The sequence below is a fragment of the Crotalus tigris genome, unplaced genomic scaffold (genome assembly GCF_016545835.1).
Source record: "Crotalus tigris isolate CLP2741 ecotype Arizona unplaced genomic scaffold, ASM1654583v1 scf7180000019302.1197242, whole genome shotgun sequence".
In the NCBI taxonomy this organism is placed as follows: Eukaryota; Metazoa; Chordata; class Lepidosauria; order Squamata; family Viperidae; genus Crotalus; species Crotalus tigris.
The window spans coordinates 227,479-240,689 of NW_024097477.1; the positions used below are offsets into that span (position 1 = coordinate 227,479).

General features: G+C 39.6%; 1 protein-coding gene across 2 annotated transcripts in view; it reads left to right on the forward strand.

Moving 5' to 3' along the window:
* ETS1 (ETS proto-oncogene 1, transcription factor) overlaps positions 1–13,211 on the forward strand; it is a 106,119-nt gene that overhangs the window by 84,850 nt on the left and 8,058 nt on the right. For both annotated transcript variants that reach the window (XM_039361576.1, XM_039361577.1), the window contains 3 exons: positions 2,497–2,574; positions 2,798–3,046; positions 7,046–7,306. In XM_039361576.1, the coding sequence (XP_039217510.1) occupies positions 2,497–2,574; positions 2,798–3,046; positions 7,046–7,306 (588 nt within the window). The remainder of the gene's footprint in view (positions 1–2,496; positions 2,575–2,797; positions 3,047–7,045; positions 7,307–13,211) is intronic.

A 13,211-nucleotide genomic window follows, 5' to 3' on the forward strand; every position in this document is an offset into this window, starting at 1 on the left:
AGATTGTTGGGGGCAAGATGCTGATTTTGTAAACTGCTTAGAGAGGGTGGTAAAGCCCTATGAAGCAATATATAAGTCTCATTGCTATTGCTATTGCTAAATACTAGGCAATGCATGTTGTGGCTTTGACAAATGTTTTTTTTTTTGTTTACTTGCATGGGAGTTAGTGGGGGTGGCATCTCCTTAGAATTGAACAACAGTCTAGGAAATAACATGAAAACAACACTCAAATTAGCCAATTGTTTTTAAGCTGGAGATATTGGCAAAAGTTGATTAAGATTGAATTCTAGAAAACAAGGAATCTTTTTGCCAAATAAGGATCTGGAAACATATGCAGTGAAACCTTGTTTTAATGGATTATTTGGAGGAAGACCATGTTGATTATTCCCCATAATCTGAGAAATTGAACAGTGCATCACTGTGGCAATGCATTATCTGTGTCATTGTGCAACTAACCGAATTTTGCATAATGACATTAGGGAAATAATGCAAGTTAAATCATTTGTGTAAATGTGTCCTTACATAAACTGTAATGGAATTTGGTCTGTTGTATGCAAAGTCCACTTACTGAGATCCAGAAAATTGAGCATTTGCTAGGTACCTTCCAAATAGCTAGTTATATACAGTGGCTGAAAGAGGTTGAAAAACAGTTTTCACTTTCTACTTCTATTTGCAAAACTAGAAAGGGGAAATTATCATGCATCTGATAGCTATTATCTTTGTCTAGTGAGATGAAGACTATCTAAAGCAGAGGTGTCCAACCTTGGCAACTTGAAGACTTGTGGGCTCCCAGAATTCCCCAGCCAGCCATGCTTAAAGTTGCCATGGTTGGATACCTCAGGTATAAGCATGACTGTTGGGTAAATTTTCACAAAGGTGCTAAGGTTAAAAGAAGTCCTCCCTCCTTCATAGTCATCTTTCAGTCCTATAGTCCCATATGTACTGACTAGTTTTGAGCCACCAGGGAACCCACCTCCTCCTGGACAGATCTGCCAAACCCCAGATAGATAAACACAGGGAAGGGAATAAGCCGTGTTATAGTTCTAGAGAGGGCACCAGCTTTGTAGTCAGCGAGAGGACACTGCTGACTCTGAGGAACAAGAGTTTATTTTAGGACATGGGGAAGGGAAAGGAATAAATTTTGAGTATTCTGAAATATATGTCAGAATATATGTCCTTGCCTGATGCCTTTTCTGTCTCTGTTAGACAGCCTGTGGTAGGTGAGTCACCTCTGACTGAAATGTTTTGAAATAGCTAAGCGTGTCAGAAGGCTGCTCGTAAAAGTAATCAGGTCAGGGCAGAATGTTTGACCCTGGCCATCTTGATTACTTTGACCATGCAGTTCTTTGTGTTTGCTTCCCGCAAAAGTTTTTGAAGTAATGGCACTAGGACATGCTGCTCCGTACAATCTGGCTTAGTCAAGCTGATATTGAGCATAGGAGCTTGTGGGCCACCTAGACCACTGAGATCCTTTTCTAGATCCCCCCCAATTCCTCGAGATCCTCCTGCCAAATAACAGAATTTTGTTATTCTGTTGGTTGGCTAACAAATTACATGGAGGGAAGTAAGCAGTGGGTTATCCCAAGGTTCTGTCTTAGTTCTCTTCAATATCTTCATAAACGATTTAGGTAAGGGAATAGAAAGGGAACTCATCAAATTGGCAGAGAACGGTTTCCCCTCCGTGAAATTTGTTAACAAACAGATGAATAACGACTTGATCTCCTTGCATTGGAGCATGATGCTTTCCTTATTCACAGTTTGGAACAATAGTCAAATTAAATCAAAATCAATGAAAAATATTCAGTCATTTTGCAATATGACTAGACCGTGCCAAGGGGCTTACTCAGAAGATGTAGCTGCCAGCCACAAATAGCTTTCTTAGTCTGATAAAAATGGAGGGAAAATCCTATTACACAACTGTAAGGCATGTAACTATATCAACATTTGTTTAATAGAACTTAAGGAGGACAATTCTTGTGTTTAACTTTCATTAGCCAGCTTGGCATATGGTTGGTGATTATGGGAACTGTGCTCAAACTATATTGATTGCACCAGTCTGCTATCCTTATTGCAGTCAGGACCTTCAAGCTGTTTAAAACAACAGATGCCACATAGGTAAAGTCTTGGAAATTGTATACAAAATTTTAATGCAGATGTTCATGACATGGAAAGCCATGCTTACATGCACACCACTGAACTCCACAGTGATTCATGCCTTTTTGGTTCACATCTTGCATTTTTTTTTGGGTAACTATCACTTTCTATGTTCAATAGTGTTTCCATAAATTTTTCTTCAGGTGCCTGTTTGACATACTCATCACCATGGTGTGTGATGACTTTGCATCAGTCACAGTTTCTTAACAGGCTCTTCTAAAGAAACATAAGAAAATTGCATAATGTTTGGCACTCAGGAAAATTACACACACACACACACACACACACCAGTTGTATTGTTGGTGAATAATTGAGATATTCCCTTTCATTTATTTCATATAGAAGAGATCAAGCCATATCCAGCAAATGGAATAAATACTGCCTATCCAGAATCTCGCTATACATCCGACTACTTCATTAGTAAGTCCAATTCCTTTTCTTTCTTTCTTTCTTTCTTTCTTTCTTTCTTTCTTTCTTTCTTTCTTTCTTTCTTTCTTTCTTTCTTTCTTCCTTCCTTCCTTCCTTCCTTCCTTCCTTCCTTCCTTCCCCCCCCTCTTTCTCTCTCCTCCCTCCCTTTACTTGTGTCCTTCTGCAGGTTCCTAAAAACCTGGAACATCACTTCACGCCATTTTTCTCTTTGTAGGTTATGGCATTGAGCATGCCCAGTGTGTGCCTCCATCAGAGTTTTCTGAGCCCAGCTTCATCACAGAGTCCTATCAGACTCTCCATCCAATCAGCTCTGAGGAGCTCCTGTCTCTCAAATACGAGAATGAGTACCCATCAGTCATTCTTCGCGACCCAGTGCAGATGGACTCCTTGCCGACAGACTACTTCACAATCAAACAGGAAGTCGTAACACCGGATAACATGTGCATGGGGCGTGCCAGCCGAGGTAGTGTAGACTAATAGATAATAAAGGTCTCTTTATTTAGGCCATCTGTTCCATTCTTGGTATTGCCAACAACTTCTTCAGATAGAGTTTATGGTTGCATTGTGCTGGTGAGCCTTTAATGAGCCATGGTGGCTCAGTCGTTAAAATGCAGTATTTCCGGCTAATTCTGCCCACAATCCGAAGTTCAATCCTGATGGAGCTCAAGATTGATTCAGACTTCCATCTTTCCAAGGTCAATAAAATGAGGACCCAGATTGTTGGGGGCAAGATGTTGACACTGTAAACCACCCAAAGAGTGCTGTAAAGCATTACAGGGAGGTATATACATTTAAGTGCTACTACTATTGTTATTGCTGGTAACTTTTTCTAAAAGATGGTATACTGGAGAAGTGTTCTAACCTAGTCTTCCCCAACTACTGACTATGGAAGTCATAGTCCAAGACATCTTGAGGAATTTGGAACTGGCAAAGGCTATTGCAAAAAAAATTCTTGCAATGGTCATAGTAACCACCCTGACAAGTTGGACTATATTGTGTCAAAATTCAGGGAGGAACATATCTGCTGTAACTTCTGACTCAAATGAGGACACTATTGTAGATAGGGATAAATGACTTTGGTTTCAAACATGTACATACCTATAAATCCATTCTCACCCCATCATACCTTTAATATACCCCAGACCTATGACAATAATAAATTGGATTTGACATTGTTCTTTGTCCCAGTTCTGATTCCCAGACACCCCTGCCTACACTTTACAGTGGGGTTGAGATGATTTTATTTTTTTCCATAATAGGTTACCAACCCAGCCTTTTGGGCTTTTTTTTTTTTAGCACAAAAACGTAACAAACCAATGAACAAATCACAGCTCAGCTACTGGTGTCCAGTCACAATACTGGTTGAGATTTTATGTCACTTAAAGCAGGGGTCTTCAAATTTGGTCCTTTTATGACTTGTGGACTTCAACTCCCAGAATTCCTCAGCCAGGCATGCTGGCTGAGGAATTATGGGAGTTCATAAAACTATGATTTAACCAAGGTTTTTGGAATATGTTACAGTTAGTTGAGATCACACTGTGATCAAGCCACAGTAGCTAAGCTCACATATCACACAATGTTTAAAAATGGAAAGATGTCTGGAAACATCCATCTACTTTTCTTGGCAACTATTTGGAAGTGGTTTGCCTTCTAGGATTTATTTTTTTTTATTTTTCCAATGTAGCCAACACCCTTTTCATGTTTTCCCATCCAAGTATTATCCTGGTCTAACTGACCTTGCTGAGCTCTTTTGAGATCAGCCAAGGTCAACAGGATACAGCTCCCTACAGCACATCAACCGACTAAATAAATAACGTGTTTTGTTTGTTTGTTTAACAAATTTATCCCTCCTTTGGGATCACTCTGCAGGTTTAATGAATAAATAAATAGCACTATTTTGGCAAGGTGATATATGTCCTTTGACTGATGGACACTTTTTCCTAAGTTATGCTATGCAAGATTTTTCAACTAGAAATTCTACCAGTAGAATGGTTGAAGAGTTGTTTGTTTTCTTAAGCCATGGATTTGCTTTTGAGCGTTCTAAAGATGCTACATGAGAAAGGCATCATACACCTTCCAAATTTTATAGAGGCTCTCTGTGCTTATGTCAAGCAAGTGTTTCCTGCCATTATCTAAATTCTTACTCGATATATTTTGAGGATGGGTGGATAGGGAGGTACATACTGTAGAGGATATGGAGGTCAAATCAAAACAGGGCAAATATGCCAGTTCAAAGACTTCACCTCTGAGGTTTATTCTGTGGGCTTTAGTTGCCACCATCTCTGCCAATGAATTTTTTCCCCTTGGTCTTGCACAATCCAAGCAGCTGTTTTCAGACTGGTTTTGGTAATTAATGAACTCAGATGATCCTACTACGCTGTTAAGGTTGTCAGTAAATCTGAAATGGTTGAGCAATAGCCATAGAGTGGAATTCCAGAGAAAGCAGTGTCAGATCTTATTTGTTTTGTTTTATTTGTTCACTTTTCAACCTGTGTGCTTTGGTAGGAATTCAGATTTTTAGCTGAAATAAGAGTGATCAATCTGGGCAGAGTTGCCTGAGTTGACATATTGGACTTCTGGCCAGTATCTCTAAGAAGCCAAGAATAAACAACCCTCATACTTGCCAGGACTGAGGTAACATCTATTAGTCAGGAGGAGGAGGAGGGGGAGGAGGAGGAGAAGGAGGGGAGGAGGAGGAGGAGGAGGAGGAGGAGGAGGAAGAAGAAGAAATAATGCACAGTCTTTTCTTGTTTGTAACAGAGGGCTCTTCATATGCAGCTGAAATCTGAAAGTGTTTAAATGAATGCATGATTAACAAACAAGCAAGCAAGCAAACAAACAAACAAACAAACCCTGAATCTGGAAGCTGGAGTATAAAAGACGATACTTATCACATTTGGAGAAGTTTCGTGATAGGCAGCACAAGTGGTAATCTGTATGCTTGGTGGTTTCCCTATAGCAGGTCAGGTGGTTTCTCCATCTAACTCACTAATCCGTATGAAGACGTCATTCCTTCTCCTTGCAACATGTTGCTGTTAAATGGAGAAACTGGAGATTGAACTAGAAATTGAATCTGAGCTTGAACTACTTTCCGTTTATAATTTCTACCGTGCTTACGACGCTACTCCTGACCACCTCCAAAAACCAAAAAAAGACACACAAAGTTACTTCTAAGACGTTTCCTGTATTGTTCCTCATCTATATGCAGAAATCCTCTCCAGTTAAAGCAAACTACTTACATGTTAGAGCTCTACTCTGATAACTTCTAGGGAGGAGCTGACTTGACCCTCTTTCTCCAAACTATTTAAACTTGATGTCTCTGTCCTCTGGAATTCAGACTACATTCCACCATAACTCCAGAGCTGTAGTTTGGGCTATTTCTCTCCTTAGGATCCACTGAAAAAAGAACTTTGTCCCTTTCTCAGATTTAGCAATATCCTTAATTGAATAGGAAGAAAGTATATTTCAGGGAAAAGGTTGTTCAAAGCATGGAGACAGTGTTCAAGCAGTGAGAGGCATAGATCCCTGTGAACCTTGACTCCACAAAGATTAGATTAGATTAGATAACCTTTATTGTCATTTTTTCCTCTGTGCACAATGGTACACATTACAAATGAAATTTAGCTGCTTCTTCCCAAAGTGTACACATACATAACACACATTTAAAACATACTATATGCAACATAGGTATCGACCTACACCCTTACATATAAGTAACATATAAATATTATTCACTGTCCATCTTGAATACATAATGGCCCTGTTATCAATTCTTTAAAAGATTAAGTGATATCATTTACACTAAGAGATGCGAATGTCAGATGGACACAATATGAGACCCATCCTCATTTCGTTCAACTTAGGCCTCTCCCTTATACCTGTTTTGGACACAACCCAAGATGACATAGTGCCCTTCTACCTCATCATGCCAACAGCCCTCCAGGGCAGATCTATACCTGAAGATATTCATGTCTGGCTCTGTTTCAGCAGTAATGCTTCAACAAAAGCCTTCATGGGGGAGTTGCAGAAATATGGGCCAGCTTCTTTTTGTCTTGAGAACTACATTAAGCTCTTGAGCAGGGGTCTCCAACTTCCAGAATTTCTCAGCCAGGCACACTGGGAGTTGAAGTCCACAAGTCATAAAAGGGCCAAGTTTGAAGACCCATACTCTTGAGGGACAGGCTCGTGGCTGTGCTGCAAAAAAAGAAGGAAACGATGCAGTTGGGACAGCAGATGAATGAAGCTAAAACAATATTTCATTAAGGACAATTCAAATGATTGCTTGCCATATTTTAGAGTGACTTTTCCTTTCTATCCCATTAAAACATGGTATTGAAGTCGACGCTGGAGAGGATCTGGAAGTCTACAGATGTTATTTCTAGCCTGGGGCTTCTTTCTCCAATTTATGGAGGTATCTCAATCACTGGTTGGGGATGAACTTCATTTTCTTCTTGCCTTGCAGGTAAACTTGGGGGCCAAGATTCTTTTGAGAGTGTTGAGAGTTACGACAGTTGTGACCGCCTGGCCCAGTCCTGGAGCAGCCAATCATCCTTCCAGAGTCTCCAGCGTGTCCCTTCCTATGATAGCTTTGATTCAGAGGACTATCCTGTTCCTCTGCCCAACCACAAGCCCAAAGGCACTTTCAAGGACTATGTACGAGATCGAACTGACATGAACAAGGACAAACCTGTCATTCCTGCTGCTGCCCTGGCCGGTTACACAGGTAAGATGCTGGAGAAATGTGGCTGATCGAAGCAGTTCCTCAGTGGCAATGTTCACTCACACAACATGCTCAGTTAGGTCAGTCAAGGATCTGGCGGTTGCATTTGTGCAATAGGCTAAGTGTGGTTCCTTAAATTTTTGGGTTTAGTATTTCTTTGGAAGTGAGGGGAAATCCAGCATGTTCTACAATCTCAGTTCTTTTGGTTCATTTATAATTCAGCTCTTTCTACAAACCAGTCGGCTAAATTGTTCACCAGGTTTGGTGTGTTATACAACCATGACCCATGTGTCATTCTCATTGGCAGGATGGACAACAGTAAAAATAATACCTCCCTGAATCTAGGTTAACAAATATATTGGGTGTATCTACATAAATATGTTAAGCACAAGTAAATAACACCCTTTTATGATTTATTGTGATAGCTTGGTTCATAAATATGCTACGACAGTGACTAGATTCTCACAACACACAACCACACACGGTCTAATCTAGCTTTTATACTTTCTGCATATTCCTAGTATTAAAGGATTTTTACACACATCCCATTAGAGATGCCTACAAACCTATTAAGTAAGATTGGCTACTGTTAACTGGAGCTTTAACCATTAAAACATCTCTTTCAAGGTTGCACTTTAACAGCAGTGGTGAGACAATTGGAGCTGCCTTTGAGGCCACACCTGAATGTAATTCTTTCAATTTGCAGAGGTTTTTTTTTTTAATAGGGCTGATAATTCTTTGTGAGTGTGTGTGCATGTATGTGGTGCCTCTGGGGAAGATGGAAGATAATTTTAGGAGCTATATGCAAGAGGAAGTGGTTAGTCATTTTAGTTCTGCACTATGAACTGTATCTGTGGGTTGTAGAAGTAGTAAGTGTAGGTGAAGAACAGAAAGTAGGGCGTTGATTGAGGTTGAGTGGAGAGAGGCTCCATTTAGCCATGATTGTGGGGTAGATATGAAATGAATCGAAGAACTCCATTGAGCTGCTTCAGATGTCGGGATAAGGCAAGGATGCATGTTCACATTCCCTTGGTGTAAATCATCTCATTCACTTGTTTCCTAGATTTATGTTGTTGGGAGTTCTTAGAGAAACAGTAGCTCACAGTTATGTGGACAGTGTCATTTCTTGGCAGTTACTATGACTGCAGTTGAAATGTGCCACTCAAGTCCAAATCCAGTCTAAATAACTGGCTGATTGTGCAATTAACCATAATAAATAATTGTTTGGCATTACCATCTATCGAGTTCTTCCCAAGGAACTGGGATAGGCAGATGTTTGATATTGTGGAAAGTATTGTCGCAGGATGTAAGCTGTTTCAAGTAAAGCTGCCTTTTGCAATTGACTGATGGTGATTTTGTCAATGCTGACGGTGTTCAAGTGGTGCTCCAGTTGCTTTGGGATTCAACCCAAGGCGCCCGTGTTGCTATTGGTACTATCTTTGCTTTCTTTGCCACAGTTCCATTTGTGTTTCTAGGCAAGCACCCCCTGAATTAACAATTGTTGATAAAAAAAGACCAAAAAGTCTAGATAGTGGATATTGTGGTACCTGTAGACAGCAGGACAATAGAGAAAGACCTAGAGAAAATAACAAAATACAATGTCCTACCGATAGAATTCCAATTCTTGGTTTGATGATCTCCAAGCTATACTAGTTCCCATTTGATGGTCTTCTGTGGATCATATTATTGTTGCTTTTGCTTCCTGTTCAGAAATTGTTATAATTATTAGATTGTTAGTATTGTGGAAAACAAGAAGGCAGCAGTGGCTGTGACTCCTGGAAAACCATAAGGATGAAAGGGTGACAAGAGTTCATCAAAAGGGATATTTGTAAGCTAAGAGTTCTTGGCTTCACTTTGCCTATCAGCTCATGAAGTGACCTTAGCTAAGTGGTGTTTTTATCTTTATTTCTCTCATATTTTTTCACTGTAACATGGGAATGAATATTATAATGCCAGCTTTTCTCATAAAAATGTGGTAAAATGGCCAAACAGACGTTGGTTATACGTAATGATCTTCATAAATACGGATTTAATCATTGAAAGCCCTCCGTTTTATGGGAAATTAAGATGGCATTGTGTTTATCTCTGCAGTAAACTGAAGAACAGATCAACAGTCTTGTAGATTTTACTTTGTTGATAGTTTCACTGACAGCAAGATTATTTGTGCGGTCATGATCACCAGTCAGACACAACCCACTGATGATAACAGCTTTGCTGAGAAGGTAATGCTTTTGGTAAACACCCAATTTGGCTTTTGATATTTTCTCAAGTTGGCAATAAAGGCACAAGCTCCGCTATCTATGCTCCACATCTCAACCGATTTTGGCAAATTGACAGGGCTGCTCAGAAGTGTTGTAGTACTCCCCACCCTAACTTACTCCACACACCCATATATTTATTACTAGAGCTGATCAAAAGTTTGTAAAAGTTCATCTGGCAGATCTTCTTAATCAGGCAACTATATATGTTGGTGGTTTGGACAGACTTTGAAACATCCCCTTTCTCACACATCTGTATTTTGTTAAATTAGTTCTAGTCCATCTATTAAAGCAGATGTTTTCCCATAGTTGTTTATTCAATGCCACCTAAATAGGATGGAATAGCAGGAAATCCCAAGTTAATATAAAAGTGATGTGTTGTAGAGGTGTGCAAGACGGTAAGAAAGATCCTGAATTCTATAGGCGGTAGTTGTGTGAAATTAACCACTGCATATGAAAATGTTAGATAATGTTAAATAATGGTTTAAGTCTTTCTTGAAGCCAGTCAATTGAGGTTACTCAAATTAGGGTTAAACAAGGCATGACATAGCACAATGTGTAAACTCAACCATTATAGAAGGCACAACCAAAATCAAAATCAGATTTCTGTTGGGTCAAACTAGGTTTTTCCAACTTGCAGATTGACAACAACAACAACAACAATAATAATACCAGTATAATTACAATCAAAAAATATTTCAGGAAGATAGCAATACAGATCTCTTACAGACTCCCAGACCTCTTCTTTCTGAGCTATCTTGTATATTATCAGGTAGTTTGCAAAGGATAAACAATTCTTACAGCTTAGAGAAAGAAGTAATGAAAATTCACTGCTATCAGCAGATATTCCCATTCTCAAATGCTACATTTCTGGATTTTCCCTTTCCCCTCCAGCATGATTACTGATTGATCATACCTACAACAAATGCGTATGGGTCCAATTCACAATTCATCTCAACTGCAACATAATATCCAGGAGGCTGTAAACAGCAGTGACCATCTCTGCCATATGTGTGAATCCTTGCCAGATGCAAGGTCTGGGTTGGTCAACTATGCAGCCAAGATTTATGGAGTGAACCACAATGGCTGGACTTAAACAATGTATTAAACTGCAAAAAGTGATTGAACAAATACAGAGGCTACGTAAATGCAACACATTGAACCAAAAGCAAATAAATACACGTTGACTTTGTATGTTGTGCAGATTAGATCGAACGGATAGACCTGCTGTGACAGAGACCAAGCTAATCTGGAAGTTATATCTGGAATATCACAAGCTGGTTTTGGTTTGGATTGTACTTTGGGGAACCACCAACTAATCCAGAATGATGTAATCCATAGGGAAATCAAAAGCTTTGGACTGATACATTTTGCACATGCCTATTGTACTTCTTAAAAGTTCTAGTAGGAGAGTGTTTTTAGGCTGTTGGAGAAGTCCAAAAAGTGGATCCTTGTTTTGGTTGAGTTACTCTAGTGACACCTGCTAGACATTTGCAAATGAGAATAAAATTAGCTATTAGCATTCATGGTTGGCCAGTGTTGCGATTTTTCAGAAAAACCATTTCAGAGACAAATGTGTAACAACGTAATGATATTCATTTTCAGTGTCGTATTTTTATTTCACAACCCTTTCCTCACTTTCATAACGACTATAATTAAATCCCAAGGGAGGGGTGTGCCCTTCTCTCTCTCTCATTCTGTCCAGTTTGGAGTAATTTTCTAGAAGGTTGCAAGGAAGACTTCTCCTGTTGAGCATACGTATAGGTGTAGAGCTAGGAGACCCTTAAGATATACTCTCCAGACATTACTTCACACTCCTTCCTCCCCACTCAAAATGAGATTGCAGTAGGATTTTCTTAAAACCAAGTTAATTTCAGAGCATGAATGGGAAATTTCAGAGGGGCATTTATCTGCAAACTGCCCACTCACTTGGGAAGAGAAGGAATTTCTGATGGCTACATCAGCTTTGGCTCATTTTTAAAGGGAGTTTTTTTTTCTTTCCAGACAGTGGCTGACGGGGCCATAAATTATTAACAGGTAGATATGTTTGGGTAGGCTAATCATTTACTGACTCATGTTTCTGCATAGTTGCTTCAGATCCCCTAGTTCATCTCCCTTTTGCTGACAGTTTCCTTAGCATTTTGTCACATAGGAACCACAAGCCTCATTCTATAGAAAAATGCTGTTTTCTCATTTAAAAAAACAACAACAGCAACAACAATAAAAATAACCTCTGCTTTGCAAATGACCACTTTTAGGAGCACCAGGACATGTTACAGCTAAGTCAAACCATAAGCATGCAATTTAACAAATCTTTCTCTAAAGTACAGTGGCTGCACAATAAGTGCAGAAACAGTCAATGGATTAAGAAGCTGTTAGTGTTCTAGTTGAGCTTTCCTCCTCCTCCTCCTCCTCCTCCTCCTCCTCCTTCTTCTGACTGTGAAGGACTTATGAATAAAAAATAGCAGAATATAGGATTTCATTAGTTTTTGTATGGTAAACCCTGCAGATGACTGCCTTTTCTCTAAAGCCAATGGGATTACTACATTCATGACATCATACAGATGCTTATGCTGTATGCTGATGTCATTGACTGTAATCTCTTGGGATAAAGAATCTCTGATAGATGGCTGTCCTATCTCTGCCTGAACGTATGCAGTGAAGGGGAGGTTATCAGCTCCTTTACTTATTGGTTCCACAGTTGAACTGCTTTAATCTTTAAGGAGGTTTTCCTAGCACTCAGCTTGAGTCCACAGCTCAATGCACCAACATTGTAGTAGAAGGCAGTAGATTGCAAGGCATGTTCTTCTTTTAGTCAAAGATGTAACTTCTAAGAAAATTTTGTACAGGGAACTACAGTTTTACATTGACCTTTATTCACTTAATGCCTGAACAAAGAAATACAGATGTTTTGGACTCAATTCTGGAATTCCCAAACAATCTGCCTCTTTTGGCTAGCACATCTGGAGATGACAAGTTGGAGAAAGTTGTCAAGTGACATCAGAAATCTAAGAAAATTACTGTATAACAAGACTTTCCCAGAAGGTCCCCACAAGGCTACTGGTTTACCAGGAACAAAATAGGGTCATGCTCACAGCCAGCAGAATCTTCTGAGACCAAACTCGCAAATGTGCCGCTGATTATATCTTCACTTTCCAAAGGGACTTTCCGCAAACAGGGTTCCCAGTGTAGTCACCACTTCACAATCCACTGGATGTATCATATTTTCATGGTGATGCTAGAGGATTCCTAATTTGTGTAACAATCCCCCATTGGCTGTTCTTGAAGACTTTTCTTCACCACAATGACGGCGAGACAAGGACATTCATTGTGAATTGCGTTTAGCATGTGAGCCACCTCTGACTGCCTCTATTCTTAGGCCACCCTCTTTCTATAGTACAAAGGTCAGCAGACACTAGGGAAAGAAATCTGGGACGTTCTTCCTCTTCCTTATGATGAGCGGAAGGGTTGACTTCTTGCAAGCCATTCCCAAACTGAACAGGCTTGGTGGATTCTGTTTGGGCTGAGAAGAGTCTTTTTTGATTGAATTTCAAAAGGTTACATCACAAAAGGCAGATTGTTATTTGTGTCCAGAATGCCAACATCAGATGATTTCTCTGTTTCATAATATATAGAATCCGTATGTCTAA